The sequence below is a fragment of the Chanodichthys erythropterus genome, chromosome 11, assembly GCF_024489055.1.
Source record: "Chanodichthys erythropterus isolate Z2021 chromosome 11, ASM2448905v1, whole genome shotgun sequence".
In the NCBI taxonomy this organism is placed as follows: domain Eukaryota; kingdom Metazoa; phylum Chordata; class Actinopteri; order Cypriniformes; family Xenocyprididae; genus Chanodichthys; species Chanodichthys erythropterus.
Genome location: NC_090231.1, coordinates 57,705,825 through 57,731,891, shown reverse-complemented (window position 1 = coordinate 57,731,891; position 26,067 = coordinate 57,705,825). Strand labels below are relative to the sequence as shown.

General features: G+C 36.4%; 2 protein-coding genes across 11 annotated transcripts in view; both read left to right on the top strand.

The window, feature by feature from the left end:
* myo9aa (myosin IXAa) overlaps positions 1–6,289 on the top strand; it is a 158,012-nt gene extending 151,723 nt beyond the window's left edge. For 8 of the 10 annotated variants that reach the window (XM_067400223.1, XM_067400222.1, XM_067400225.1 and 5 more), the window contains 2 exons: positions 757–899; positions 4,203–6,288. In XM_067400223.1, the coding sequence (XP_067256324.1) occupies positions 757–899; positions 4,203–4,618 (559 nt within the window). In that variant the 3' untranslated portion in view covers positions 4,619–6,288. Of the gene's footprint in view, positions 1–756; positions 900–1,373; positions 2,170–4,202 lie in introns of those variants that run through there. The other 2 variants (XM_067400226.1, XM_067400228.1) reach the window with 2 other exon arrangements.
* Positions 6,290–9,630: 3,341 nt separating this feature from the next.
* scamp2l (secretory carrier membrane protein 2, like) lies at positions 9,631–19,381 on the top strand. The gene is made up of 9 exons (XM_067400210.1): positions 9,631–9,799; positions 10,375–10,452; positions 11,950–12,024; positions 12,338–12,452; positions 12,544–12,672; positions 12,862–13,024; positions 16,219–16,320; positions 16,748–16,865; positions 18,433–19,381. The coding sequence occupies exons 1-9, from the start codon at positions 9,668–9,670 to the stop codon at positions 18,571–18,573; spliced, it is 1,053 nt and encodes a 350-aa protein (XP_067256311.1). The 5' UTR covers positions 9,631–9,667; the 3' UTR covers positions 18,574–19,381.
* Positions 19,382–26,067: the final 6,686 nt, after the last annotated feature.

Sequence of the window (26,067 nt, the reverse complement as noted above, 5' to 3'; positions counted from 1 at the left end):
TCTCACATTTGATGCATGAACTTGGATGTAATTCCCGCTATTTTGAGTTTTTTTCTTTTTCGAACTCCTCATAGTCCGATTTCCACAAAATTGATCCAGATCATCTTCAGACCATGCTGACAAAAAGTTGATTTGTCAAACCGTTTTCTCTCTCCTCAATGCTTTATCATATTAAAACCAAACTTGGTCTATGTCATCATGGCCCAGTGCCACCTACTGGTCCGGAGATACAAAAGTTGCTCATAACTTCTGAATGGCCATTTTGGGTATCGGCCATTTTGACTATTGTAGTAAAATGCTGTATTTTACGAATGCTTGAATGTGTCATTACGAAACTTGGTATGGGTCACCAGTGCGATGCCTTGAAGGAGTCTGAGAAGTTTTGGACCAGCACCACCTAGTGGTGAAAAAAAATATGTACATGCTTATAACTTTGGATGTGGTTGACTTATTTTCATGGGAGTTCCTTGGATTCCTAAATCCTTGCCGAGTCCAACGATACCAAACATGCTAGGTTTCGCCTTATGGTTAGTTCAACGTCGCGATTTAGCATTTAAACGACATTCGCAAATATCTTAGAAACCGTTGACTGTACGCTATTGGCCAAATGCCAAATTTTTGATAGTAGCAAAAAATGCCTACTAGGTTTTTCATAATGCGCAGTATACAACCAGAGAGCGGAGTTGTAAGCAGTACACTAGTATTCCATTGTGAACACAACCAAAGCCTGAGATTTGTTTGATCGTCTCCTCACAGGGAGGAGTTGACCTTTGAGATGCTTGCTCTGGAGCCGCGGGCGTCCGATGATGAGACTCTGGAGTCAGAGGCTTCTATAGGCACAGCAGACAGCTCTGAAAACCTGAATGTGGACTCTGAGGGAGCCACTTCCGACTTCTATGGTGAGTAACTAATGGGTCAATCCATGTCAACTCAACCAGAATTTTTGATTTTGTCAACATTTTTTCTGTAAAAAGACAAACATAAATAGTGATAAAAGCCAAAATATTAAATGTCACAGGTGTATATTTACTGAGTAATCCACCATTTTTATAAAAGGGGGTCAAAATGACCATTTTCACCAGAGATTTGGAGCCAAATTACAGGGGGGTAAAAATGACTTTAGAAAGATGGTAGCATCATTATTTTATTTTTACACAGAGATTTGTTGGTCTATTTGTAAAATCTGTTGACTTTAGCAATATTTGTTTCATTATATGCCAACAGTGACCATTAAAAAAATGGGTAAAAGCACTACTTGTTGTTTTTTGCCTCCAGTTTGCATGTCTATAACTCAAGACATTTTAAAGATATTTTAATATCCTTTTAGATTAGAGTTCTTAACAAACTTTCCTTTTGGTATCTTCATTTTAAAGGCCCTCGATGGTTCAGTTCCAGAGAAATGGACATGTTAATGTGGCTCCATGAGTAAATTGTACACATTTTCAGTGGTCAAAATCCAAATGTGGGTCACAACATCTGATACTTTTTATCTTTTTAATCAACACAACTGCATAACATACATGTCTGAGTGCCATAAATATTATTTTTCTAAAATTGTAATGCCTGTAACTAAAAGAATTAAAGATATGTCAATATCCTTCTAGATTCTCATTCTTAATAAACTTTTCTTTTGGAATCTTGATTTTTAAGGGCCCTGTATAGTGCAGTCCCATCTGTGTAAAAATGTCTATTTACAACATGTTTTTAAAACACTGATCATTGACGTATCTGTTGAGCACATGAACACAATGGCCAATCAGAAGTGTTTAAGTTAGTTAAGTTTAAGTAATTTTTAAAATTTCAGTACCGTCTTGGTACCGAAGTACCGGTTCGTTTGAGAACTCTATCATGCGCTGTTCTGTGACATTTGTAGTATAAATAGTGTGAGTAATGTGTTCACACTGAAAATTACAAAAAGAAGAATTGCACTTTAAATGCCCGGACTGTGAGACGGGCTTCAGACTCTGATGATGAATGACAAAATAACATTATAAAACTACTTATACACTACACGGTTGAGTGCATAGTGTAAAGTGCGTTATTTGGAACACAACTATTATCTTTCCGAACTACAAGCTGCTTAAAGCAGCCTAAGGATTGATGCCAGTGGAAAAGTCATTTCAGACAGAGGAAGTGCAATGAGTACATTTTGATCTCAAGATTACATAACTTTTTCTTAAAAAAAAAAAAAAAAAAAAAAAAAAAAAAAAATGGAATAACAAATAAAAAGAAAGTAAATAAAACATTCCTGAAAGGGTTGGTTTACACACACACAAAAAAAAAAAAGAAAGAAAGAAAAAGGAAAATTCCCATGTCATTCCATTCCCAGAAATCTTTTATTCATCTTAATTTGGATATTTTTAAATCCTCGCTTGATCTTTGAGCGTTCATTGAAAGCTGATGTAATCAACATTTTCAAGCTTCAAAAAGTATAAAGACATTGTAAAAGTAATTCATATGAATTGAGTGGTTTAATCGAAGTCTTCTGATTAGACATTCAGATTTAATTCAGGTGTTTATTAACATATAAACTCAATATAGAGCTATCAAATAAAGTAAACAGAAGCTCCTTTTTACCGTTAAGGGAATTGCCTATAACAGCATTAAAACAACATCCTTTGTTTACAAAAGTCCCTTTCAATTTAAAAGTCTCTTGCGTCAGACTCATTCACTCATAAAGTTTGCCGCCATCTAATGGCGTATTAATGTAACTTTCACTCAATCCATATTACGCAATAACAAATACAACATATTGTTTATATAAAATAATATTTATTGAACAACACTTAAATAACAACAATAGCCATTATAAATGACAGTTCAGTCAAAGGTACAAAAGTGTTCTACAGGATGTGAGTTAAATATATTCAGTATTCAATTATTAAATTTAACAAAGCCCAATTCGATTTGCTCAGGAACAAGTAATAGATTAATAAGACCAAAGATTGCCCGTTTTATGTACCCAAACTGAATTATATCTCATGTTTAACCACTATAAGAGCCAGCAGCAAATCCCTGAAGCACTTGCCGAGATGAAGCTGTTCTCGACGGGTACACAAGCTCTGAACGACCACTGACAGCCTGGAGCTCGCATCTCTGAAAAAGTCTAAATGAATTGTAAAATAGGAGCTATGATTAAATATGAGTCACATATTTCAGGTCTAAACAACTACATTCTCGCCTAAAAAATATAAAGTGTAGTATTTGTAAAAACAAAAACAAAACAAAAAACGGGGGATTTGCTCAGCCGCCATGACAGTCGCTTCGAACGGAGTGATACAAATGGTAAAAAGGTAGGAGTGATGTTATCACTAGAATATCGCACGGCCAATCAGATTCAAGAACCAAAAAGAACTATTGTATAATATGTATATTCAGAACCAAAATTTCGGTTTTACCGAATGACACTTTTGGTTACACCAAATGACGATATTTTCAATCAATGCTAAGAGGCTAATATCTAGCTAGCTAGCAAAAGGACAATCAAACATTTTATATTTAGTACATATTTTTCAAATATTACAACATTTTCCATGTTTTATAGCGGTTGCACCGAATGACCTGATGTTTCGGTACATGCGTATGAACAAGCGAAACATGACTTTTTCAAATAGTTAAAAGAGAGTTAGTTACTTTGCTTCACGACCATTAATTTTAATGTTGATATATGATGTTATAAAATCATGCCAGAATAAAAAATGTATACATTTATTACATTTTTTAGATATTTTAATCACTAATGAAATGGCTGTATTGGCGTTTGGACGGTTAAACCGAATGACGTTTTGACACTTCAAAATCTTTAAAATACCTTTATATGTAGCAAAATATAATTAAAACCTTTTGGATTCAATGAAAGAGATCTAGTTATACTATCTTACACACTTTGAATGTCATATCTTTATTATTATTAAGGCCTTTGGACAAAAAAATGGGTCACGTCATTGACCCATATATAGAAGAATGTGTTTGACTATAGTCTCGGTTTACTCCGCTGTAAAGCTGCATTTGCCATACAATTATATAAAAACCAGCAATGGAGTGTTTTATCATATCAAAATTGCTAGTTACTGGAAAAGCTACACTAGTTTGAACGTCAGTGACCTTCCGTCACACTACTGTATTAGCACTAGTACTTAAATTTCCTGATGCCTTTCCAGCACATCTTCCATTGTTGTCGTTTTCTGTTTCCCTCTCAACAGAGCGAGGCCCAGCGCTGGCCGTCTCGAGGCCCAAGAAGCCTGAAGCGAAGACCCGGCGAGTTCTGCGGAAGCAGCCCGAGTCCCTGGACTCCATGGATTCCAGTTCTACCGTCTCCTCGGTGTCGTCTTCCTACGTGCAACCAACCGCGCGAACCCATAAATTACGTTTGCGGTCCAGATCTCCTTCGACCCAATTATATCCATCCAGCCCGCCCGACAGCCTGGACCAGCCCGAGCAGGACGAAGAGGAACGAGCGCGGTTCACCAGCCGCGGCACCTTCAGCCCAGAGAAAGGCAAACAGCGGCTGCAGGGCGCCAAGAGCTCGCCTCAGAGACACCGCGATCCTCCGAAGAGAGATCCAGACCTGCCGCCCCAGCAGGTGGTGGTGTACGGCAGCAACGAGTTCATGGTATGAAGGCCACGAGGTTCCACATCCATCCACGGAGAAGAGCTCGTCCCTCCCTGCTAGCTCACTTTTGCTGCATTATAGTCCTTAAGTGCCATGTTGACAGGAAAAGGCAGGAGGAGAGAGATGGGCAGCTTTCCCGGAAGCAGGGAAGCAAAGGGAATTCCGAAACGGAATGTTCGATCGTGACTGTGGGAGACGAAGCCATTGATGTACTCCACGAATTCAAGCTGCTTTAACGTTTACAATTTAGAACCATGCGAGCAGCGTTCTCTTCCCCGAGCCTATTTAATACATTTTATTTACATGGAGTATATAAATCTATATAAATATATTATTATGTGATATAAAAAGTGTACAAAGCCAGAGCACCAGTGACCGCTGGGTTGATGAGTTCATATATTATATCTTGAATGCGTCAGAGAGAGAGAGAGAGTGTGTGTTTGTGCTGCTTTTCGTGTTGTGCTTGGAGGGAAATGATGCCATTAAAGGGACCAAGAAAACTGGTGTTATAATGCCAGAGGATCCCAATGCTAAACGAAGACTCGGACGTCTTCCAAATCACCATACAGTGTATTAACTCGTTACAGCCATCCATCAGTTTTTCCATTCATGTTTTTCTGCCTCAGTCTTGTTCTAAGAAACCAGTGTTAAAACCCAAAACCACAGGGTCACTAGATTGCTGTTACTTGTGGTGTTTTAAATATAATCAGCGTTATTTTTCGGAAAATCTTAGGATCATTCATGCCCTGCAAACATGAGTTACCTCTTGCCTGAAAAAGACTTAAATATGACTTATTAATATATTACCGAACGGTCTCTTCTGCCTGTATATTTAGTGCGACATGCCCTGTTCTTTTTCTAAATATTTCCTTCTAAAAAATAATAATCCACAGTAGTGCGTTTTGGATTGGACACACCTCTCGCATTCAGCTGCAGTGTTTGATAATAGTATCTCTCCACTAGTTATTGATAGCAGAAAGCTGATCAAAATTGTGCCACCAGCAAATATTCCTGTCATTTCTAGGCCACTTTGGTTTCTGCAAAGATCATGAACTTATTGTCACCCTCATGATAAACTGTGATTATACCCGGTAACGTGGTTTGTGAAGGGTTTCTGCATGTGATGGTGTTTTTCACAGGAGCGAGTGTACGGACACATGACATCAATCTCTGTTAATTTATATTCTGTTATTTAGATCTCATGCATCGCTGACACCGGTCACACCGCCTGCAGGATTGAGCAAACCGCTGTCTGGCCTCATGATTCATCTTCTGTCATGTTGAACAAATATTTCTTATGAAAGAGAAAAAAAGTCCATGGTTGTAAAATAAATTACACATTTTGAACAAATGAGAACTGGTTTGTTAATCTTGAGTTATTGTGCTGCTAACTTGTTTCGCCCACGATCGGTTTTTGTATTTTCATTGATTTGAGCGCTCAGAGGGAGAACTTGAATTACCTGTTTGTCCTGCTTTAGTTTCTTCTCATTCATCCCCTTTAATGTCACCCTTTAGAGCATAGATGTGAAAATACATTATCCAACTTAAATGGTTGTAATTCATGAATGAATTGGAATACAGAACTAAGGTTGGTCTCTTTTCTAAGCTTAAGTCTACGGTTTATATTTTAAAATACAACCCCTGGCAAAAATTATGGAATCACCACACTTGGAGGATGTTCACTCGGACACTTTTTTACTTTATAGCAAATAAACAAGATATGACACAAAAAAGGTTTTGTTCAATAGCTTAACATTCTGGCTTTAGGAAACACACCTCAAACAAATCCACTTTTATTATTATTAATGGCATGTCTTTTTCCAGAGCAAGTAGAGGAAAAAGGTATGGAATCATCTGTTTATTTCCATTTTAAACAAATACTGGGACAAGTCTAAACATGCTAATTAGTCAGTAGTTAAAAGGGAGTGCTTGCACCTTAAAGGGTTGTTTGACTTGGCTAATTGAAATGAAATATGGCCCCAACAAGAGAGTTCTCAGTTGAAACAATGAAAAGGATTATAAAACTCCTACAAGTTGGTTGCTGCCAGTCAGCGGTGTCTAAAATTTGGTGCAAGTATAAACTTAATGGTTTATAAAGCAAGACATATGGGCAGACCAAGGGAGATGTCAGAGCACCAAGATAGAAATCTCAAAGCAATATGCCTTTACAATAGAAAAAAATAGAAGCCTGCATCTCTGATGGTATGGGGTTGCATGAGTGCGTGTGGCATGGGCAGCTTACACATCTGGAAAGGCACCATCAATGCTGAAAGGTATATCCAAGTTCTAGAGCAACATATGCTCCCATCCAGACGTCGTCTCTTTCAGGGAAGATCTTGCATTTTCCAACATGACAATGCCAGACCACATACTGCATCAATTACAACATCATGGCTGCGTAGAAGAAGGATCCGGGTACTGAAATGGCCAGCCTGCAGTCCAGATCTTTCACCCATAGAAAACATTTGGCGCATCATAAAGAGGAAGATGCGACAAAGAAGACCTAAGACAGTTGAGCAACTAGAAGCCTGTATTAGACAAGAATGGGACAACATTCCTATTCCTAAACTTGAGCAACTTGTCTCCTCAGTCCCCAGATGTTTGCAGACTGTTATAAAAAGAAGAGGGGATGCCACACAGTGGTAAACATGGCCTTGTCCCAACTTTTTTGAGATGTGTTGATGCCATGAAATTTAAAATCATCTTATTTTTCCCTTAAAATTATACATTTTAAACATTTGATATGTCATCTATGTTGTATTCTGAATAATATATTGAAATTTGAAACTTCCACATCATTGCATTCTGTTTTTATTCACAATTTGTACAGTGTCCCAACTTTTTTGGAATGGGATTTGTATGATATGGGGGTGCATGTCAGGGGAGATGACAGTCATTACCTTAACAGTAAATGCACTGGTGTACATTGAAATTGTGGACACTTTTCTCATTCCATCGATAGAAAATAGGTTTGGTGGTGATGAAATAATTTCTTCAGGACAATAATGCATCTTGCCATAGAGCAAAGAGTGTTTTTTTTTTCTTTTCTTCAGGAAAGGCATATCAACTCAAAGACATGGCCAGCACACAGTCCAGATCCCAATCCAATTGAAAATGTATGGTGGAAATTAAAAACACTGGTCCATGACAAGGCTCCACTCTGCAAAGCTGATCTGTCAAACGCTATTTGAGAAAGTTGAAACCAGCTTGATGGGGAATATTGTTTTTCATTAATGAAGTCCATGCCTCAAAGAATTTAGGCTGTCAAAAGCCAGAGGAGGAGCAACAATTGTTTTTGTTTTGTTTTTTTGTTGATGATGATTCCATATTTTTTTCCTCAACATTGAGTGATTCCATACTTTTTCCCTCTACTTGCTCTGGAAAAAGACATGCCATTAATAATAATAACAAAAGTAGATTTGTTTGAGGTATGTTTCCTGAAGCCAGAATGTTAAGCTATTGAACAAAACCTTTTTATCATATCTGTGATTTGTTTCTTTGCTATAAAGTAAAACATCTGAGTGAACATCATCTAAGTGTAGTGATTCCATAATTTTTGCCAGAAGTTGTATATATATTTTACAAAGTAATATTTGCTCTATATGGAAACATGTTTCTGCCATGAAATAAAAAAGGCAATTGCAAGTTTATATCTTACAATTCTGACTTTTTTCTCAGAACTGCGAGATATAAAGTCAGAATTTCACAGATATAAAGTTAGAACTGCGTGATAAAAACAATAACTCGCAATTCTGACTTTATATCTCGCAGTTCTGACTTTATATCTCAATTCTGACTTTATATCTCAATTCTGACTTTATATCTCGCAGTTCTGACTTTATATCTCACAATTCTGACTTTATAACTTGCAATTCTGACTTTATATCTCGCAATTCTGACTTTATATCTCACAATTCTGACTTTATAACTTGCAATTCTGACTTTATATCTCAATTCTGACTTTATATCTCGCAATTCTGACTTTATATCTCGCGATTCTGACTTTATATCTCGCGATTCTGACTTTATATCTCGCGATTCTGACTTTATATCTCGCAATTCTGACTTTATATCTCGCGATTCTGACTTTGTATCTCGCAATTCTGACTTTATATCTCGCAATTCTGACTTTATATCTTGCAATTCTGACTTCATAACTCGCAATTCAGACTTTACATCTCAATTCTGACTTTATAACTCACAATTCTGACTTTGAATCTTTCAATTCTGACTTTATAACTCGCAATTCTGAGTAAAAAGATATTAACTCACAACTGCGAGAAAAAAAGTCAGAATTGTGAGCATTCACAATTATCTTTTTTATTTTTAATTTAGTGGTGGAAACAAGTTTCAATAACTCTACAATTACTATAAAATCAAAAATGTCTAACCAAGTTGTTTCACATTTGAAGTTGATATCACAAAAATTAAAGTTCCTATGAGATTTTGTTTAGGTGCTATACCAAAAATCGCCACTGGGTGACAAACACATTCTCTTTAAATTTTTATGCATTCTCCTTAAATTTTTATGCATTCTCCAGTAACAAATGAATACATTTCTGACGCAATATCACAAAACAGTCACCAAATATGGAATCTTGAATCTCAGACTTTCCGACTGTGTGTTTAGTCAAGACTAGTGGGAGGAGCCAGCATGATAACGCAATCTTTAATTCAAAAAACTTGAATTTTGAGCGTTTAAGCTTTGGAATGATCCAGGGTTAACAAAGGAGTGTATCCGGCCTAAGGGAATTATAATTGTGTGAGAGCTGTTCAACCTGCCTTACTGCTGCCAATGGAGCAGAGTTATTTTGATTCGACCAGAGATAGGTATGAGAGAGAGAATGAATTGAAGGTGTTTTTGGCAGGTTAAAAGAAAAAAAAAAAAAAACTTTTGCAAATAATCTCCAAATAATACCATAAATGTTGCGTTACTGCACGTTTAGTAGTATAACTCTACATCAGAACTCAAGAAGTGTTCATTTCAAGCAGTGTAAGTAGAGCTGGAACATGATCGCTAACCCTGCGGTGGCGTGACGACTGGTTTCAACGCGCATGCGCAGCGAGGCGCTCAGGTTGCGCTGGCAGGTACACCGAGCGCGAGAACACCTGTGCCAGCCGCGAGACAACATGTCTGGATTCGACAGTAACCCCTTTGCCGAGCCAGTTGATGTCAACCCTTTTCAGGTAAACACCTAAAGATTTATTATGTCTTCAGTAGTAATGTGTAATATGTCACCGGAGTTTTTTACCCCTTTCTAAACCTGTTTGTTTGGTTCGGAGTCACTGGGGTAAGGAGAGATTGACAGGCGCTCAGCCAATCAAATTTCACAGTTGGGAAGACAAGCCAATCACCTTCCGATGACGATACAGGAAGTGTTATTGTGTTTTAATTTATCTTTATTTTTTGTAGTTGTATTTAAATATAACTGAGTTTTTGCTACGGTTGTGACCATTATAACAGTGTTCATCATCATGTAATTAGAGAACAAAAGCATTTTTCTTCAGTCACTTCACGCGATAAGTGTACTAGTCCAACAGGTGCATCTTATTTACAGTGTCGCCTGTATTTGCGAATTAATATTTATATAAAAAAATGAAAAGCAAAAAGAAGAGGGGAAAATCACACTGTGGCAATAACATGTTATCAGATGGGAATATTTTGAGAGATGTCATATTTTAAAGAACTCCTTGGCGCATGTCCAAACCCCGTTCATAACACAGAGTTTTTAATAAATGTTCATATTTGATGTTTCTGTCAGGATCCATCAGTGACTCAGGTGACCAGCACTGCAGCTGATGGTGTGGGAGAGTTTAACCCGTTTACAGCCGGTGCTCTGGTAAGAGTTTCATCTTCATCCTCATCTTCATCCTACAAATCACCAATCATGTCTCAGTTCCTGCTCTTGGCTTTTTAAGTTACCTAGTCAAATAAATGAGAACAAATCTAAAGGAGTGTGTGCAGGATCATAATTTGGAACCAAAATGATTGTTTTGGTAAATATGGGTCATTGACGAATAAGGTTTTTAAACGCAATGGAGATATAATTAATAATAAAAAAAGTCATTCGGTTTAACCAACATTTCGGTTTTACCGAATGACGATATTTTCAATCAATGCTAACAGGCTTATATCTAGCTAGCTAACAAAAGGACAACCAAACATTTTATATTTAGTACAATTTTTTCAAATATTACAACATTTTCTATGTTTTACAGCGGTTGCACCGAATGACCTGATGTTTCGGGACATGCGTATGAGAGTGAAAACATTAATTTTTCAAATAGTGTTTGAAAAGGACCATGTGGTCCTTTGCAGATGTCTTAATGATGTCACATGATATTGAACACATGACTTGATCCAAAATGGTCCTTTATATTGGTTACTCCGAATGACATCAATGAAATTAATTTTTCCGGACATTCTTTCTCATAACAAAGCAACGACTTCTACACATAATTTTAACGCCATTTTGCACTATGTTGATATATGATGTTATAAAATCATGCCAGAATAAAAAATATATAGCCTACATCTATTACATTTTAAGATATTTTAATCACTAATGAAATGGATGTATTGGCGTTTGGACAGTTAAACCGAATGACCTTTTGACACTTCAAAATCTTTAAAATACCTTTATATGAAGCAAAATATAATTAAAACCTTTTAGATTCAATAAAAGAGATCTAGATGTACTATTTTACATACTTTGGATGTCATATCTTTGTTTTTTATTATTATTAAAGGATTAGTTCACTTTTAAATTAAAATTTCCTGATAATTTACTCACCCCCATGTCATCCAAGATGTTCATGTCTTTCTTTCTTCAGTTGAAAAGAAATGAAGGTTTTTGATGAAAACATTCCAGGATTATTCTCCCTATATTGGACTTCAATGGAGCCCAAATGGTTGAAGGTCCAAATTACAGTTTCAGTGCAGCTTCAAAGAGCTTTAAACGATCCCAGACGAGGAATAAGAGTCTTATCTAGTGAAACAATCAGTCATTTTCTAAAAAAAAATAAAAAATGTATATGTTTTAACCATATATGCTCATGTTGAACTAGCTGCTCTTCTTCTATATTTGAATTGAAGTGTATTACTGCCCTCCACAGTTAAAGTTTGAACTAACTGTTATATACTTGCACTGGCATATTGTATATGACAATTTAATTCAAACTTGATTCCTTTAGGATTGGTTCCAGTTTATGATAGAACTTTAAATCCAATATATTCCTTTAGGAAGTTTTGTGTTTTGAACATCTGTGGTGTTCAATACTGTATGTAATCACAAGCAGAGTTTGAAATGAATATTTTCCTCCCTCTCTCATTTAAGGATGGAAAAACCATTCCCGTGTCAGTCGCCTCTCAACCAGCGGTCCTCCACACAACCGTGGAGCCCAGTCCACAAGTTAGTACAATGTTTTGGCAGAATGATACACAGGGCCGGATTATGCACATGCCTATGATCCCATGTCTGGGCGGGACCCAATTACAATGAGAAGAATTTATTTGTTTTTTTAATTATTTACCTTTGCCTGCATTATAATAAGAGATAAATCCGGCCATGACCATACATAACACATTATATTTCTGTGCTGATGTATATTTATCTTGGCATATCATGAAAGCAGAAAAGCTACTCATTTCATATCCTCCCAAAGGCAACCAAACCAAGCTTCTTAGGCTGATGTTAGGGTGTAATCGTCTGGTTCCTCCGTCAGGCTGGTGTAGCTGCGGGACAGGCTGAGCTCCTCCGACAGCAGGCAGAGCTGGAAAAGAAGGCCGCGGAGCTGGAACGTAAAGAACAGGAGCTTCGGGATCGAGATACTACACGAGGTGAGCCACTACAATACTGATCTCGCTCTGTAGACGTTCTTCTGAAATCACCTGTGCTCTTGACATGAAGGAAATGTTTGCTTGGTTGCAGGTAAAGAAAACAACTGGCCACCTTTGCCCAGGTTTTTCCCCATAAAACCTTGCTTTTATCAGGATTTCAATGAAGAAATCCCTGTGGAATATCAACGGGTTTGCAAGATGATGTACTACCTCTGGATGTGTAAGTGTTTTCTGTTTTGTACTGCTAATTTTGGCCAGTGAAGAATGTCACCCATGCATACAAAAGACGTGCGTACTGTGCCTACTATACATACTAAATGCTGCAAAGATAGATTGAGAAGAACGGTTGTATGCTTTAGCAAACATTCGAGGTCATTTTCATGCCTGGATAATAATCTTTTTTCAACAGATCACAGTGTGACGCTGTTTCTCAACCTGCTGGCCTGTATGGTGTATTTCGCTGTAGATACTTCTACACGAGGAGTGGACTTCGGACTCTCAATCCTCTGGTTCATTTTGTTCACTCCCGTCGCTTTCCTCTGCTGGTACCGACCTGTATACAAGGCCTTTAAGTGAGTTCATGCTGATATTTTGCGTTGTGACATTATTTTTTTTAGTCAAGACAGCACAGGTGAAAGAGGTAAAAACATTAAACCGATAGCTATCACCACACTTCACACAGATGATTGATCACACAACATTAAGAAGATTAAGAAAAAGTTTTGTTACAAGTTTTCTGAAATATTATGTTTAAATGTGCAAATTAAATAATTTGCATAATTTTTCAGAACAAAAATCTGAACATTGAACAAAGCCTGGTTTAAAATTCTTGTTTCATGTCGTCAACATTAAAGTTTTTTGCTGAGGAGTTTTTTTGGATTTCTCTGTTTATCACGTCATAAATCAGAAAACTATGGAAGCTTGTTTCCACCACTAAATAAAAAATAAAAAAGGTAATTGCAACTTTTTATTTCACAATTCTGGCTTTTTTCTGTTTATAATTATAAATTCAGTACTGCGCGATATAAAGTCTTAATTGCGAGTTATAAAGTCAAAATTGCGAGATATAAAGTCAGAATTGCGTGATATAAAGTCAGAATTGCGAGATATAAAGTCTGAATTGCGAGTTATAAAGTCTGAATTGCGAGTTATAAAGTCAGAATTGCGAGATATAAAGTCAGAATTGCGAGATATAAAGTCAGAATTGCGAGATATAAAGTCAGAATTGCGAGATATAAAGTCAGAATTGCGAGATATAAAGTCAGAATTGCGAGACATAGTCAGAATTGCGAGATATAAAGTCAGAATTGCGAGACATAGTCAGAATTGTGAGATATAAAGTCAGAATTGCGAGATATAAAGTCAGAATTGCGAGATATAAAGTCAGAATTGCGAGATATAAAGTCAGAATTGCGAGACATAGTCAGAATTGCGAGATATAAAGTCTGAATTGCGAGACATAGTCAGAATTGTGAGATATAAAGTCAGAATTGCGAGATATAAAGTCAGAATTGTGAGATATAAAGTCAGAATTGTGAGATATAAAGTCAGAATTGTGAGATATAAAGTCAGAATTGTGAGATATAAAGTCAGAATTGTGAGATATAAAGTCTGAATAGCGAGATATAAAGTCAGAATTGCGAGATATAAAGTCAGAATTGAGATATAAAGTCAGAATTGTGAGATATAAAGTCTGAATAGCGAGATATAAAGTCAGAATTGCGAGATATAAAGTCAGAATTGCGAGATATAAAGTCTGAATAGCGAGATATAAAGTCAGAATTGCGAGATATAAAGTCTGAATTGCGAGATATAAAGTCTGAATTGCGAGATATAAAGTCTGAATTGCGAGATATAAAGTCTGAATTGCGAGATATAAAGTCTGAATTGCGAGATATAAAGTCAGAATTGCGAGATATAAAGTCAGAATTGCGAGATATAAAGTCAGAATTGCGAGATATAAAGTCTGAATTGCGAGATATAAAGTCTGAATTGCGAGATATAAAGTCTGAATTGCGAGATATAAAGTCAGAATTGCGAGATATAAAGTCTGAATTGCGAGATATAAAGTCAGAATTGCGAGATATAAAGTCTGAATTGCGAGATATAAAGTCTGAATTGCGAGATATAAAGTCTGAATTGCGAGATATAAAGTCTGAATTGCGAGATATAAAGTCTGAATTGCGAGATATAAAGTCTGAATTGCGAGATATAAAGTCTGAATTGCGAGATATAAAGTCTGAATTGCGAGATATAAAGTCTGAATAGCGAGATATAAAGTCTGAATAGCGAGATATAAAGTCTGAATTGCGAGATATAAAGTCTGAATTGCGAGATATAAAGTCTGAATTGCGAGATATAAAGTCTGAATTGCGAGATATAAAGTCTGAATTGCGAGATATAAAGTCAGAATTGCGAGATATAAAGTCAGAATTGCGAGATATAAAGTCTGAATAGCGAGATATAAAGTCAGAATTGCGAGATATAAAGTCTGAATTGCGAGATATAAAGTCTGAATTGCGAGATATAAAGTCTGAATTGCGAGATATAAAGTCTGAATAGCGAGATATAAAGTCAGAATTGCGAGATATAAAGTCTGAATTGCGAGATATAAAGTCTGAATTGCGAGATATAAAGTCTGAATTGCGAGATATAAAGTCTGAATTGCGAGATATAAAGTCTGAATTGCGAGATATAAAGTCTGAATTGCGAGATATAAAGTCTGAATTGCGAGATATAAAGTCTGAATTGCGAGATATAAAGTCAGAATTGCGAGATATAAAGTCTGAATAGCGAGATATAAAGTCAGAATTGCGAGATATAAAGTCTGAATTGCGAGATATAAAGTCAGAATTGCGAGATATAAAGTCTGAATAGCGAGATATAAAGTCAGAATTGCGAGATATAAAGTCTGAATTGCGAGACATAAAGTCTGAATAGCGAGATATAAAGTCTGAATTGCGAGACATAAAGTCTGAATTGCGAGACATAAAGTCTGAATAGCGAGATATAAAGTCAGAATTGCGAGATATAAAGTCTGAATTGCGAGACATAAAGTCTGAATAGCGAGATATAAAGTCTGAATTGCGAGATATAAAGTCAGAATTGCGAGATATAAAGTCTGAATTGCGAGACATAAAGTCTGAATTGCGAGATATAAAGTCAGAATTGCGAGATATAAAGTCTGAATTGCGAGACATAAAGTCTGAATAGCGAGATATAAAGTCTGAATTGCGAGATATAAAGTCTGAATTGCGAGACATAAAGTCTGAATAGCGAGATATAAAGTCTGAATTGCGAGATATAAAGTCTGAATTGCGAGACATAAAGTCTGAATAGCGAGATATAAAGTCAGAATTGCGTGATAAACTTGTAATTGCGAGGGAAAAGAAAAGTCAGGATTAGCTTTTTTTTTTTTTTTTGTGGCAGAAACAAGCTTCCATAGAAAATGTCAACAGCCAAAAATAAATGAATGTTTTAAGGAATGAAATGTTACATCAGGCGGCCAATGTAAACCCCTTCAGGATATGGATAGGAATAAAGCTGTAAACAGCCTTTAAAGATATGTGTCTACAGATGCACATAGTGTAATTAAGTAAACACTTGTGTGTTTTTACACTTTGTGTAAATACAAATGTGTATTTTGGATGCTTTCTTTCCAGTAGTCTGAAAGATGACATTATGGAAGCAAAATAGCCCAAAATCTCAGAGTAAAAGAGCATCATCATTATCTCATCTGTAACTTTTCTTTTGTTTTGCATTGCAGATCTGACAGCTCCTTCAGTTTCTTCTTTTTCTTCTTCATTTTCTCATTCCAAGTAATAGTGTACATCATTCAGAGTGTGGGGATCCCCGGCTGGGGAAACAGGTGAGTTCCTCCATCGCTGGACGTCCGGCTCTGTTTTAAGTGTGTGATTTGAGTCTTTACGTGTTCCTCTCAGCATGTTTCTTTGACAGATCGCCTCTTCATCATCTGTTGGTGTGTTGGTTTTCTGGGGCTTTCTCTGTGAGTGTGGCTCTCTGTCTCATTTTTGCTGAAACATCCTGTACTTTTTCATTTACAGTTTCATACTGTTTCTTTTAGGCTCTTGTCATTATTTATATCCTACAAATCTCTAACCATCATTTAAAATGAATGATAACTGAAACCGTGTGCTTGCTGAGGAGGGGTGTGGGATTACTTCATAAACAATTTACTTTTCTAAGTGTACCGTATTGTATGTTTGGTGGCTTTTGTAAGCTTGTATAAAAGTGTCTGATGAAAGCAGTAATGTGGTGTAATGGTTGTGCGACAGCGGCTGGATCACGGCCATCTCTCTGATCAAGAGTAACACAGCTGTGTCCGTCTTCATGATGCTGGTGGCTGGATTCTTCTCTGTCAATGCCGTGCTGTCCATCCTCTTGCTGAAAATGGTGAGTTGGATGCAGTGTTATTTTAGTTTTTATTATATATATATATATATATATCAAATATATTGCACATAAGGTAATTTTCATAAACACTTGTTTTCATGACAAATTCATTCAAGCTGTATCTTTCAACATACCTTCTGATGTTCATGCATGTTTTTTGAGATATAACTCAAACGGAGGCGATACAGCGATCTGTCAAGTCACATTTAAAGGTGCAATATGTAAGAATTTTGCAGTAAAATATCTAAAAACCACTCGGCCAGTGTTATATTTTGTTCAATTGAGTACTTACAATATCCCAAATGTTTCCAACTATTTGTAAATCGTGAGAAAATTGCAATTTTAACCAAGGCTCCGGGACGTGTGAGGAGTCGCCTGTCAATTGCGTCATACCCGCGTTACCCTCGGTTTCCGCTTTTATTTTGTAGAAACCATGGAAACACCAAAGATGCTTTAATATATTACACATTTTAATAGATGAGAGAACAACTGTTTTGATATATTTATTAACAGAAAACTAATTATTGTTGTATAGCTCAACACGTTTAGTCTTATTGTTTAAATCAATTTTCTTGATGTTTTGCGAGTACGATACTTTACCACGCCTCAGAGAAAAACACTATTTTGTCAAGTAGCTAACATAGCATAATCAGATGCAGCTTTATTTTTAGTAACAGTAATACAGCATTTTCCCCATCATACAATACGTTTTAAAATTAACTGCATGTCATTTATCAACACAATCATCCAGCATTTAATATGATATTGTAAAATGGATCTATCTTACTGCAGTGTGTAACAGTGTCTCACAGCAGCCGGCGAACGAACACACAGAGTAACGTTATAACATCATTTTCAACACAGTCATTACTTTTTACTATTAGGATATTCATTTTTAGGTCTTTTTTTTTTTTTTTTTTTTTTTCAGTTTTAGCTTTAGTTATAGTTTTAATTATTTCCAGTTAATAATTTTAGCGTTTCAACCTGCCAAGACAACATTTCAAGTTTTTCAACTAATATTTAGATTTTATTTTATTTCAGCTTTATTTAAATTAACCAAAATGTTTTAATTGTTTGTTTTTGGGCGCAGTTGTAAGTGTACATCTGTGTATGTGATTGTACATGCGAGTTTTTCTGGCAATCCATGTTTTCACTGTTATATGGTAGGGGGCGCTATTAAGCACCTTCCGAAAGAGTACAGAACCTCCTGATCAAAACACAGCCGAAGAAGCAGAAACAAGTGATGGACGCATTAAATTAGAATTATCATTGAATTTGAATTGACTCTGACCATTAAAATACATTCTATATAGCATGAATATGGGTAGTATGAATGAAATTCATCTGCCATATTATCATTACCATGTGACCTACAAGTGTCAGTGGCATCGCTTCACTGCCGTTCATATATCCTCTCCCGTGGAGTAATCTCGCCACTTTTCGTCTACTGTATATTCTGACATTATATTTAGGTGTACTTTTTTCACATACTATATAGTAGGGAATTATTCGACTTCACATGCAGCGGTTGCTTACACACAAGTAAAAGACTTCCCTGTGTTTTCAGGTTCACTCCATGTACAGGCACACGGGCGCGAGCTTCCAGAAGGCGCAGGACGAGTTTTCCCAGGGCGTCGTTAATAACCGAAGCTTCCAGTCTGCTGCCGCCACAGCTGCTTCTTCAGCCGTCCAGGGAGCCTTTCAGTAACGTCCACAGACACGACTAAAGACTGGCATGAAGTTCTGCACATAAACTTCCATCAAACCTCTAATGGAAGGACAATCTGTATTTGAGGATGTTTTTTTTTTTCTGCTGCAATACGTTCATTTGGTTACTGAAAATAGGTGAATGTTACCTGGCTGCTGATCGGTGAGGCACTTTACATGATGAGTGGGTTCTGTCAGGATACAGGCTGTCCTTTCCTCCTGTGCTCCTCGTGTAATGAAGGCAACATATAAAGGTGGTTTATGCAAAAGTTAAATTAAGTTGAAGTGTTTCAAACGGCACTATTTCATTTAAGTTTGTCATCGTTGCAATAGTCAAATCCATGTTTCCAAATTACACTTTCTAGTCCCTGCTATGTATTTAGATTCATCTTTCGTGAAATGTATTTTTGCATGTTGAATTATTCTACTCTTTGATTTAGTCCAGATAAATGTATTGTATGTCAGCTGATATCTCAGTAAGGGTTCTACGAGATCTGAACAACAAGAAACATGTTTATCTATATGCCATATTATGTCTGCAATAGAAAGATATGGTAAATGTAATATTAGTATGCGGTTGTGAATTCAGCAATAGACTTCTTTAGAGTGAACCGTGAAACTGTTTGTTACATTCTCAAACTGATGTGATGATTTTGCAGTGTTCTTAATTACGAACAAAATATGTATATATTTATAAATTAAGCAATTTTATTTTACTGTGGTTGACTTGGGTTTTATGAGTTATTGTTGAATAAACGTATTCTGATTATGTTGTTCATTGCTGTTAGTCTGTTATTAAAGGGTTAGTTCACCCAAAAATGAAAATTCTGTCATTTATTCCTCACCCTCATGTCGTTCCACACCCGTAAGACCTTTGTTCATCTTCAGAACACAAATTAAGATATTTTTGATGAAATCCGAGAGGTTTTAGACAGCAATATCAACACTTTCAAGGTCCAGAAAGGTACTAAAGACATCGTTAAAACAGTCATGTGACTGCAGTGGTTCAACCTTAATGTTATGAAGAGACGAGAATACTTTGTGTGCAAAAATGAAACAAAAAAAATGACTTTATTCAACAATTTCTTCTCTTCCAGGTCAGTCTCTTATGCTGTTGACATTGTAAACACAGTGCAGCACTTCCGGGTTCTACATCAGAACGCTGGCTCCTGCGTCAGCATCACACGCATGCGTCGTGCTGGTCACGTGATCAGCTTTGGCCAATACTGAGCCGGCATTCGGACGTAGAACCTGGAAGTGCTGAACGTCAACAGCGTAGGATAATGAGAAGAGATTGTTAAATGAAGTTGTTATTTTTGCACACACATACTGTAAGTGTTCTTGTCACTTCATAACATTAAGGTTGAACCACTGCAGTCATGTGACTGATTTAACGATGTCTTTAGCACCTTTCTGGACCTTGAAATTGGTCATTAAATTGCTGACTATTGAGGAGTCAGCTCGGATTTCATCAAAAATATCTTAATTTGTGTTCTGAAGATGTACGAAGGTCTTACGGGTGTGGAACGGCATGAGGGTGAGTGATTAATGACAGAAATTTCATTTTTGGGTGAACTAACCCTTTGAATATTATAAAGTGTGGTCTAAACGTATTTTGATAACATCAAAGTTTCAAGAAAAAATTTTATGGTGTTGAGAAAGCCTGGCAAAAAACGTTTTTAGTATTTTTTTGAAATTGCACATTATCGAGCTTTCTGTAGATCGTTCATCAATCAAGTCATGGATTCGGGATCGAACCGAAGGCTCATAATCATCATCAGTTTTAAAATCTTGAAGTTTAAAGGCTTTCGGTTTAAAGTAGTTTTAAACCAGTTTTGAAGGTGTAGGCCTATCGATTGATTGGATTTTGAACAGTCTTAGCTCGTTTAAACATTCCGTCAACGAAATGGGATTTTTCCGAGTTTTGATCGTCCATTTTAGGAACACCATACATTTTGATCAATTAGAACGAAATGATAGTAAGTCCAATTTTTGTTGCTGTATAGCTTTAAAGTTCTAGGAGGAGTTAAGAGTCCGACATTTTTGTCATAATATTATTAAAGGGATAATTTATCCAAAAATGAAAATCATTTATAAATGAGTAGCCTATACTCACCCTTAAGTTGTTCCAAACATGTTGTTAAAGGGTTAGTTCACCCAAAAATGAATATAATGTAATTTATTACTCACCCTCATGTCTTTCTACAGCCGTAAGACCTTCATTCATCTTCAGAACACAAATTAAGATATTTTTGATGAAATCTGATGGCTCAGTGAGGCCTGCATAACCAGCAATGACATTTCCTCTCTCAAGATCCATAAAGGTACTAAAAACATATTTAAATCAGTTCATGTGAGTACAGTGGTTCAATATTAATATTATAAAGCGACGAGAATATTTTTGTGTGACAAAAAAACAAAATAGCTAATGACTTATAGTGATGGCCGATTTCAAAACACTGCTTCAGAGCTTTACGAATCGAATCAGTTACTCGAAGCACCAAAGTCACGTGATTTCAGCAGTTTAGACGTTTGATAGGAGATCCGAATCATGATTCGATTCACAAATTGCTATGAAGGCCTAACTGAACCATCGGATTTCAACTAAAATATCTTAATTTGTGTTCTGAAGATGAATGAAGGTCTTACGGCTGTAGAAAGACATGAGGGTGAGTAATTAATGACAGAATTTTAATTTTTGCGTGAACCAACCAGAATATATATATATATATATATATATATATATATATATATATATATATATATATATATATATATATAATAGAGTCCTATAGGAGTAATATTTATATTGGCGTGAGAAAACCAACAAACCATTAATATATATATTATATATTATATATTAATGGTTTGTTGGTTTTCTCACGCCAATATAAATATTACTCCTATAGGACTCAATAATAATAATAATAATAATAATAATAATAATAATAATAAATATAGCTGCAAGCAGCAATTCGGGGCCAAGCCCCAGAAGGGGCAGTAGCGCAATACGGAGCAGGAAGAGCAAAAACAGCAGAAATTGAATGTACATGCAAAACAGCTGGTTCAGAAGGACAGGTGGAAATGAAATGAAAATCAATAGAAGTTCAGAGAATGAACAGGGAATGAACTAAAAACACTTGTATCTCATTCAAGAGGAATAAAGATTAGTACAATGCTTATTTGGATAAAAAAGGTATCAAAATGACTCATTACACACAATTGTATAAAGGAACCCCACACGGGATTCGAACCCACGACTTCCAAGTCCAGTGTCCATTTCTCATCTCATTGCACCACTGTGCAGGTGAATGTTGGCACACCTGCCGAAGTTCATTAGTTCATGTGAAAATGAACTCAAAATGAAGAATTTTTATAAAACTGCACTGAATGTTATATTTAATAACTACTTTAGATCATTCTGCAGCTCATCATGCTGTAGCGCAATACAGAGCAGGAAGAGGAAAAACAGCAGAAAATGAACAAACATGAAACAGCTGGTTCAGAATTACGGGCGAAAATGAACTCAGAATGTACATAACCTTAGATGAAAATGAACACAGCATGAAACAAAAAGCATTTATTTCTAATCCAAGAGGCAGTAAAGGAATCAAAACACACTATTTCATAAAACCGCTCCACCTGGGATTCAAACGCACTATCTTGGGGTGCAGAGCTCATCAGGTAAATGGCTTTACAAATTGAGCTACTTGAGGATGCACATTCAACAATCTGTGGAAGAGAACTTTTAGTGTAAGAAAGAATTTACAAAAAAGCATTACTTAGCATGCTAACCATATTAGCATGCTAAGCTAACTTAATGCTAATGAAGCTCATGGTTAACTTGATAGCTGAAGAGTCACATTAAAGAGAATGACAACTGGTTAGCATGCTAAGCAATTAGCATGCTAAGCTAACTAGCATAAGACAACAAACACAAGCAAGGTCACATTCAGAGATGAATATCTTGGGAATGGTAGCGAATATCAAAAATCCGTTCAGTCATTTCTGTGCGGCTCGGTCCAAAGATCACCTGAGCTGATTTTGGACAAAATTGGACAAAAATTGTAGGAGGAGTAGTGAAAAAATGGAATACTGTACTTTTCAAAATGGCCACTACTGTACTGGGTGGAGACTTAATGTAAGATATTGAATGTGATCAGTATGAAGAGAGGAATCAGTTGTATTGACATTCATTTTTCTGGAACAAAGGGTTCAAAAGTTATAACCTTTACAAAAGTGAATATTTGAACTGGTGGTGGCGCTATAGACTTAGTCCTAGATACTCCAAAGTTGGTCAAATTACTTTTAATTACTATCACTACAAGCATGCCAAATTTGATAATTTTCCTTCTTATGGTTCATTGATTACCATACAGGGGGAAGAAGAATAACTACGAATTTGGACATAAAGGAATTGCATGTGATAGCTTCAGATTAGACCAGTTTTAGGCAGAATGCCTAGAACAGACACAAGTTCTGCATCTTTTCCTGCCACAGTACCTCATGTGGTCTGGGCATGTGTCACACTGAGTTTCGAACCCACGATGCAGAGCATTCAGGATCCGTGGCGTAACACATTGAGCTAATCAGCCATGCAAGTTCATCAGTATGCTAAGCAGAGGTTTCAGTGTGAGAAAGAGTTCACAAAAAAAAAAGCTTCATAGCATATTAACCATATTAGTATGCAAAGTTATTTAATGCCAACTAAGTTTCGGTTAACCTGTTGACTGAAGACCACATTAGAAAGAATAGCAATAGTTTAGCATGCTAAGCAATTACTGTGCTAAGCTAACTAGTATAAGACAACAAACACAAGCAAGGTCACATTCAGAGATGAATATCTCGGGAATGGTAGCGAATATCAAAAATCCGTACAGTCATTTCTGTGCGGCTCGGTCCAAAGATCATCTGAGCTGATTTTGGACAAAATTGACCAAAATTTGTGGGAGGAGTAGCGAAAAAACTGTTTTTGATTTAATTCAATATGGCAGACAGGTACATTTAAGGAAAATGACAAATGACACATTGTCGGAATCGGCATAAACCAGGGAATAAAATGACATAAAGCAGACAAATTTTGGATAATGTTTTCAAAAGTTATAAGCAATTTTGCAAAAATCATTATATCTGTGGAACACTAGGTGGCGCTGTGCTGAAACTTCTCATGTACCTTCAGGACACTCTGATGGTCATATGTACCAAATTTTGTGATGATATGTCAAATTGTTTAAAAGTTTTTGCAATTTATGACAAAATTCAAAATGGCGGACACGTGGTTCATCCGATGTTGACGAATTTGATATCCTCGGATTCGGCATGGCACAGGGAATCCATAGACACCAAGATCTTGATTTTCTAATAAAGTGTTCAAAAGTTATTGGCCAAAATAGCCATTTTTCAGATCTCATGACCTGTAGGTGGCGCTGTTCCCAAATTTGGCATGGAACCTCAGATCATGGTCTTGATCAAGTGTACCAATTTTAGTTTTGATTGCTCAAATTTTGCTCAAATTTTGAAGGAGGAGTAGCGAAAAAACGGAATACTGTACTTTTCAAAATGGCCACTACTGTACTGGGTGGAGACTTAATGTAAGATATTGAATGTGATCAGTATGAAGAGAGGAATCAGTTGTATTGACATTCATTTTTCTGGAACAAAGGGTTCAAAAGTTATAACCTTTACAAAAGTGAATATTTGAACTGGTGGTGGCGCTATAGACTTAGTCCTAGATACTCCAAAGTTGGTCAAATTACTTTTAATTACTATCACTACAAGCATGCCAAATTTGATAATTTTCCTTCTTATGGTTCATTGATTACCATACAGGGGGAAGAAGAATAACTACGAATTTGGACATAAAGGAATTGCATGTGATAGCTTCAGATTAGACCAGTTTTGGGCAGAATGCCTAGAACAGACACAAGTTCTGCATCTTTTCCTGCCACAGTACCTCATGCGGTCTGGGCATGTGTCACACTGAGTTTCGAACCCACGATGCAGAGCATTCGGGATCCGTGGCGTAACACATTGAGCTAATCAGCCATGCTAGTTCATCAGTATGCTAAGCAGAGGTTTCAGTGTGAGAAAGCTTCATAGCATGTTAACCATATTAGTATGCAAAGTTATTTAATGCCAACTAAGTTTTGGTTAACCTGTTGACTGAAGAACACATTAGAAAGAATAGCAATAGTTTAGCATGCTAAGCAATTACTGTGCTAAGCTAACTAGCATAAGACAACAAACACAAGCAAGGTCACATTCAGAGATGAATATCTCGGAAATGGTAGCGAATATCAAAAATCTGTTCAGTCATTTCTGTGCGGCTCGGTCCAAAGATCATCTGAGCTGATTTTGGACAAAATTGACCAAAATTTGTAGGAGGAGTAGCGAAAAAACTGTTTTTCATTTACTTCAATATGGCAGACAGGTACATTTAAGGAAAATGACAAATGATACATTGTCGGAATCGGCATAAGCCAGGGAATAAAATGACATGAAGCATACACATTTTGGAAAGTGTTTTCAAAAGTTATAAGCGTTTTTGAAATAATCATTACATCTGTGGAACAGTAGGTGGCGCTGTGCTGAAACTTCTCAGGTACCTTCACGACCTTCTAAAGGTCATACATACCAATTTTTGTGAAGATATGTCAAATTGTTTAAAAGATATCGCAATTTATGACAAAATTCAAAATGGTGGACACGTGATTCATCCAATATTGACAGGTCGGTATCGTCGGATTCGGCATGATCCAAGGAATCCATAGACACCAAGATCTTGATTTTCTGACAAACTGTTCAAAAGTTATTGGCCAAAATAGCCATTTTTCATATCTCATGACCTGTAGGTGGCGCTGTTCCCAAGTTTGGCATAGACCCTCAGACCATGGTTCTGATGAAGGGTACCAATTTTTTTTTAGATTGCTCAAAGTTTGGCCGAGATACAGCCTCTATACTAATTTCGGGTCGACCTCGTTAACTTCGTGACATCATAACCTTTGAACAAAGATGAATAAAAAAAATCTGTTCAGTCATTTCTGTGCGGCTCAGTCCAAAGATAATCTGATCAAAGATTGGACAAAATTGGACAAATTTTGAAGGAGGAGAAGTGAAAAAAACAAATACTGTACTTTTCAAAATGGCCGCTACTGTAATGGGTGGAGACTTAATGTAAGAAGTTGAATAGCATCAGCATGAAGAGACGAATCAGATGAACTAAATTTAATTTTTCTATGACAAACAGTTCAAATGTTAAAACCGTTAGAATGTTGAAATTTTGAACTGGTGGTGGCGCTATAGAGTTGGTTCTAGAGACTCCAAATTTGGTCCAATCACTATTCATGAGCATCTCTACAACTGTGCCAAATTTCATCATTTTCTCATGTTCCGTTGATAGGGCTGCCATAGACTCCCATTCGGGAGGAAGAATAATAATAATAAAAGGGAAAACGTACAATTACAATAGGGGCTACAGCCCCTTCGGGGCTTGGCC

Coding starts and splice junctions, on each gene's coding strand:
- scamp2l (XM_067400210.1), top strand. CDS start 9,668: ATGCGCAGCGAGGCGCTCAGGTTGCGCTGGCAGGTACACCGAGCGCGA. Junction 9,800..10,374: donor TTGATGTCAACCCTTTTCAG/GTAAACACCTAA, acceptor TGTTTCTGTCAG/GATCCATCAGTGACTCAGGT. Junction 12,673..12,861: donor GATGTACTACCTCTGGATGT/GTAAGTGTTTTC, acceptor TTTTTTCAACAG/ATCACAGTGTGACGCTGTTT.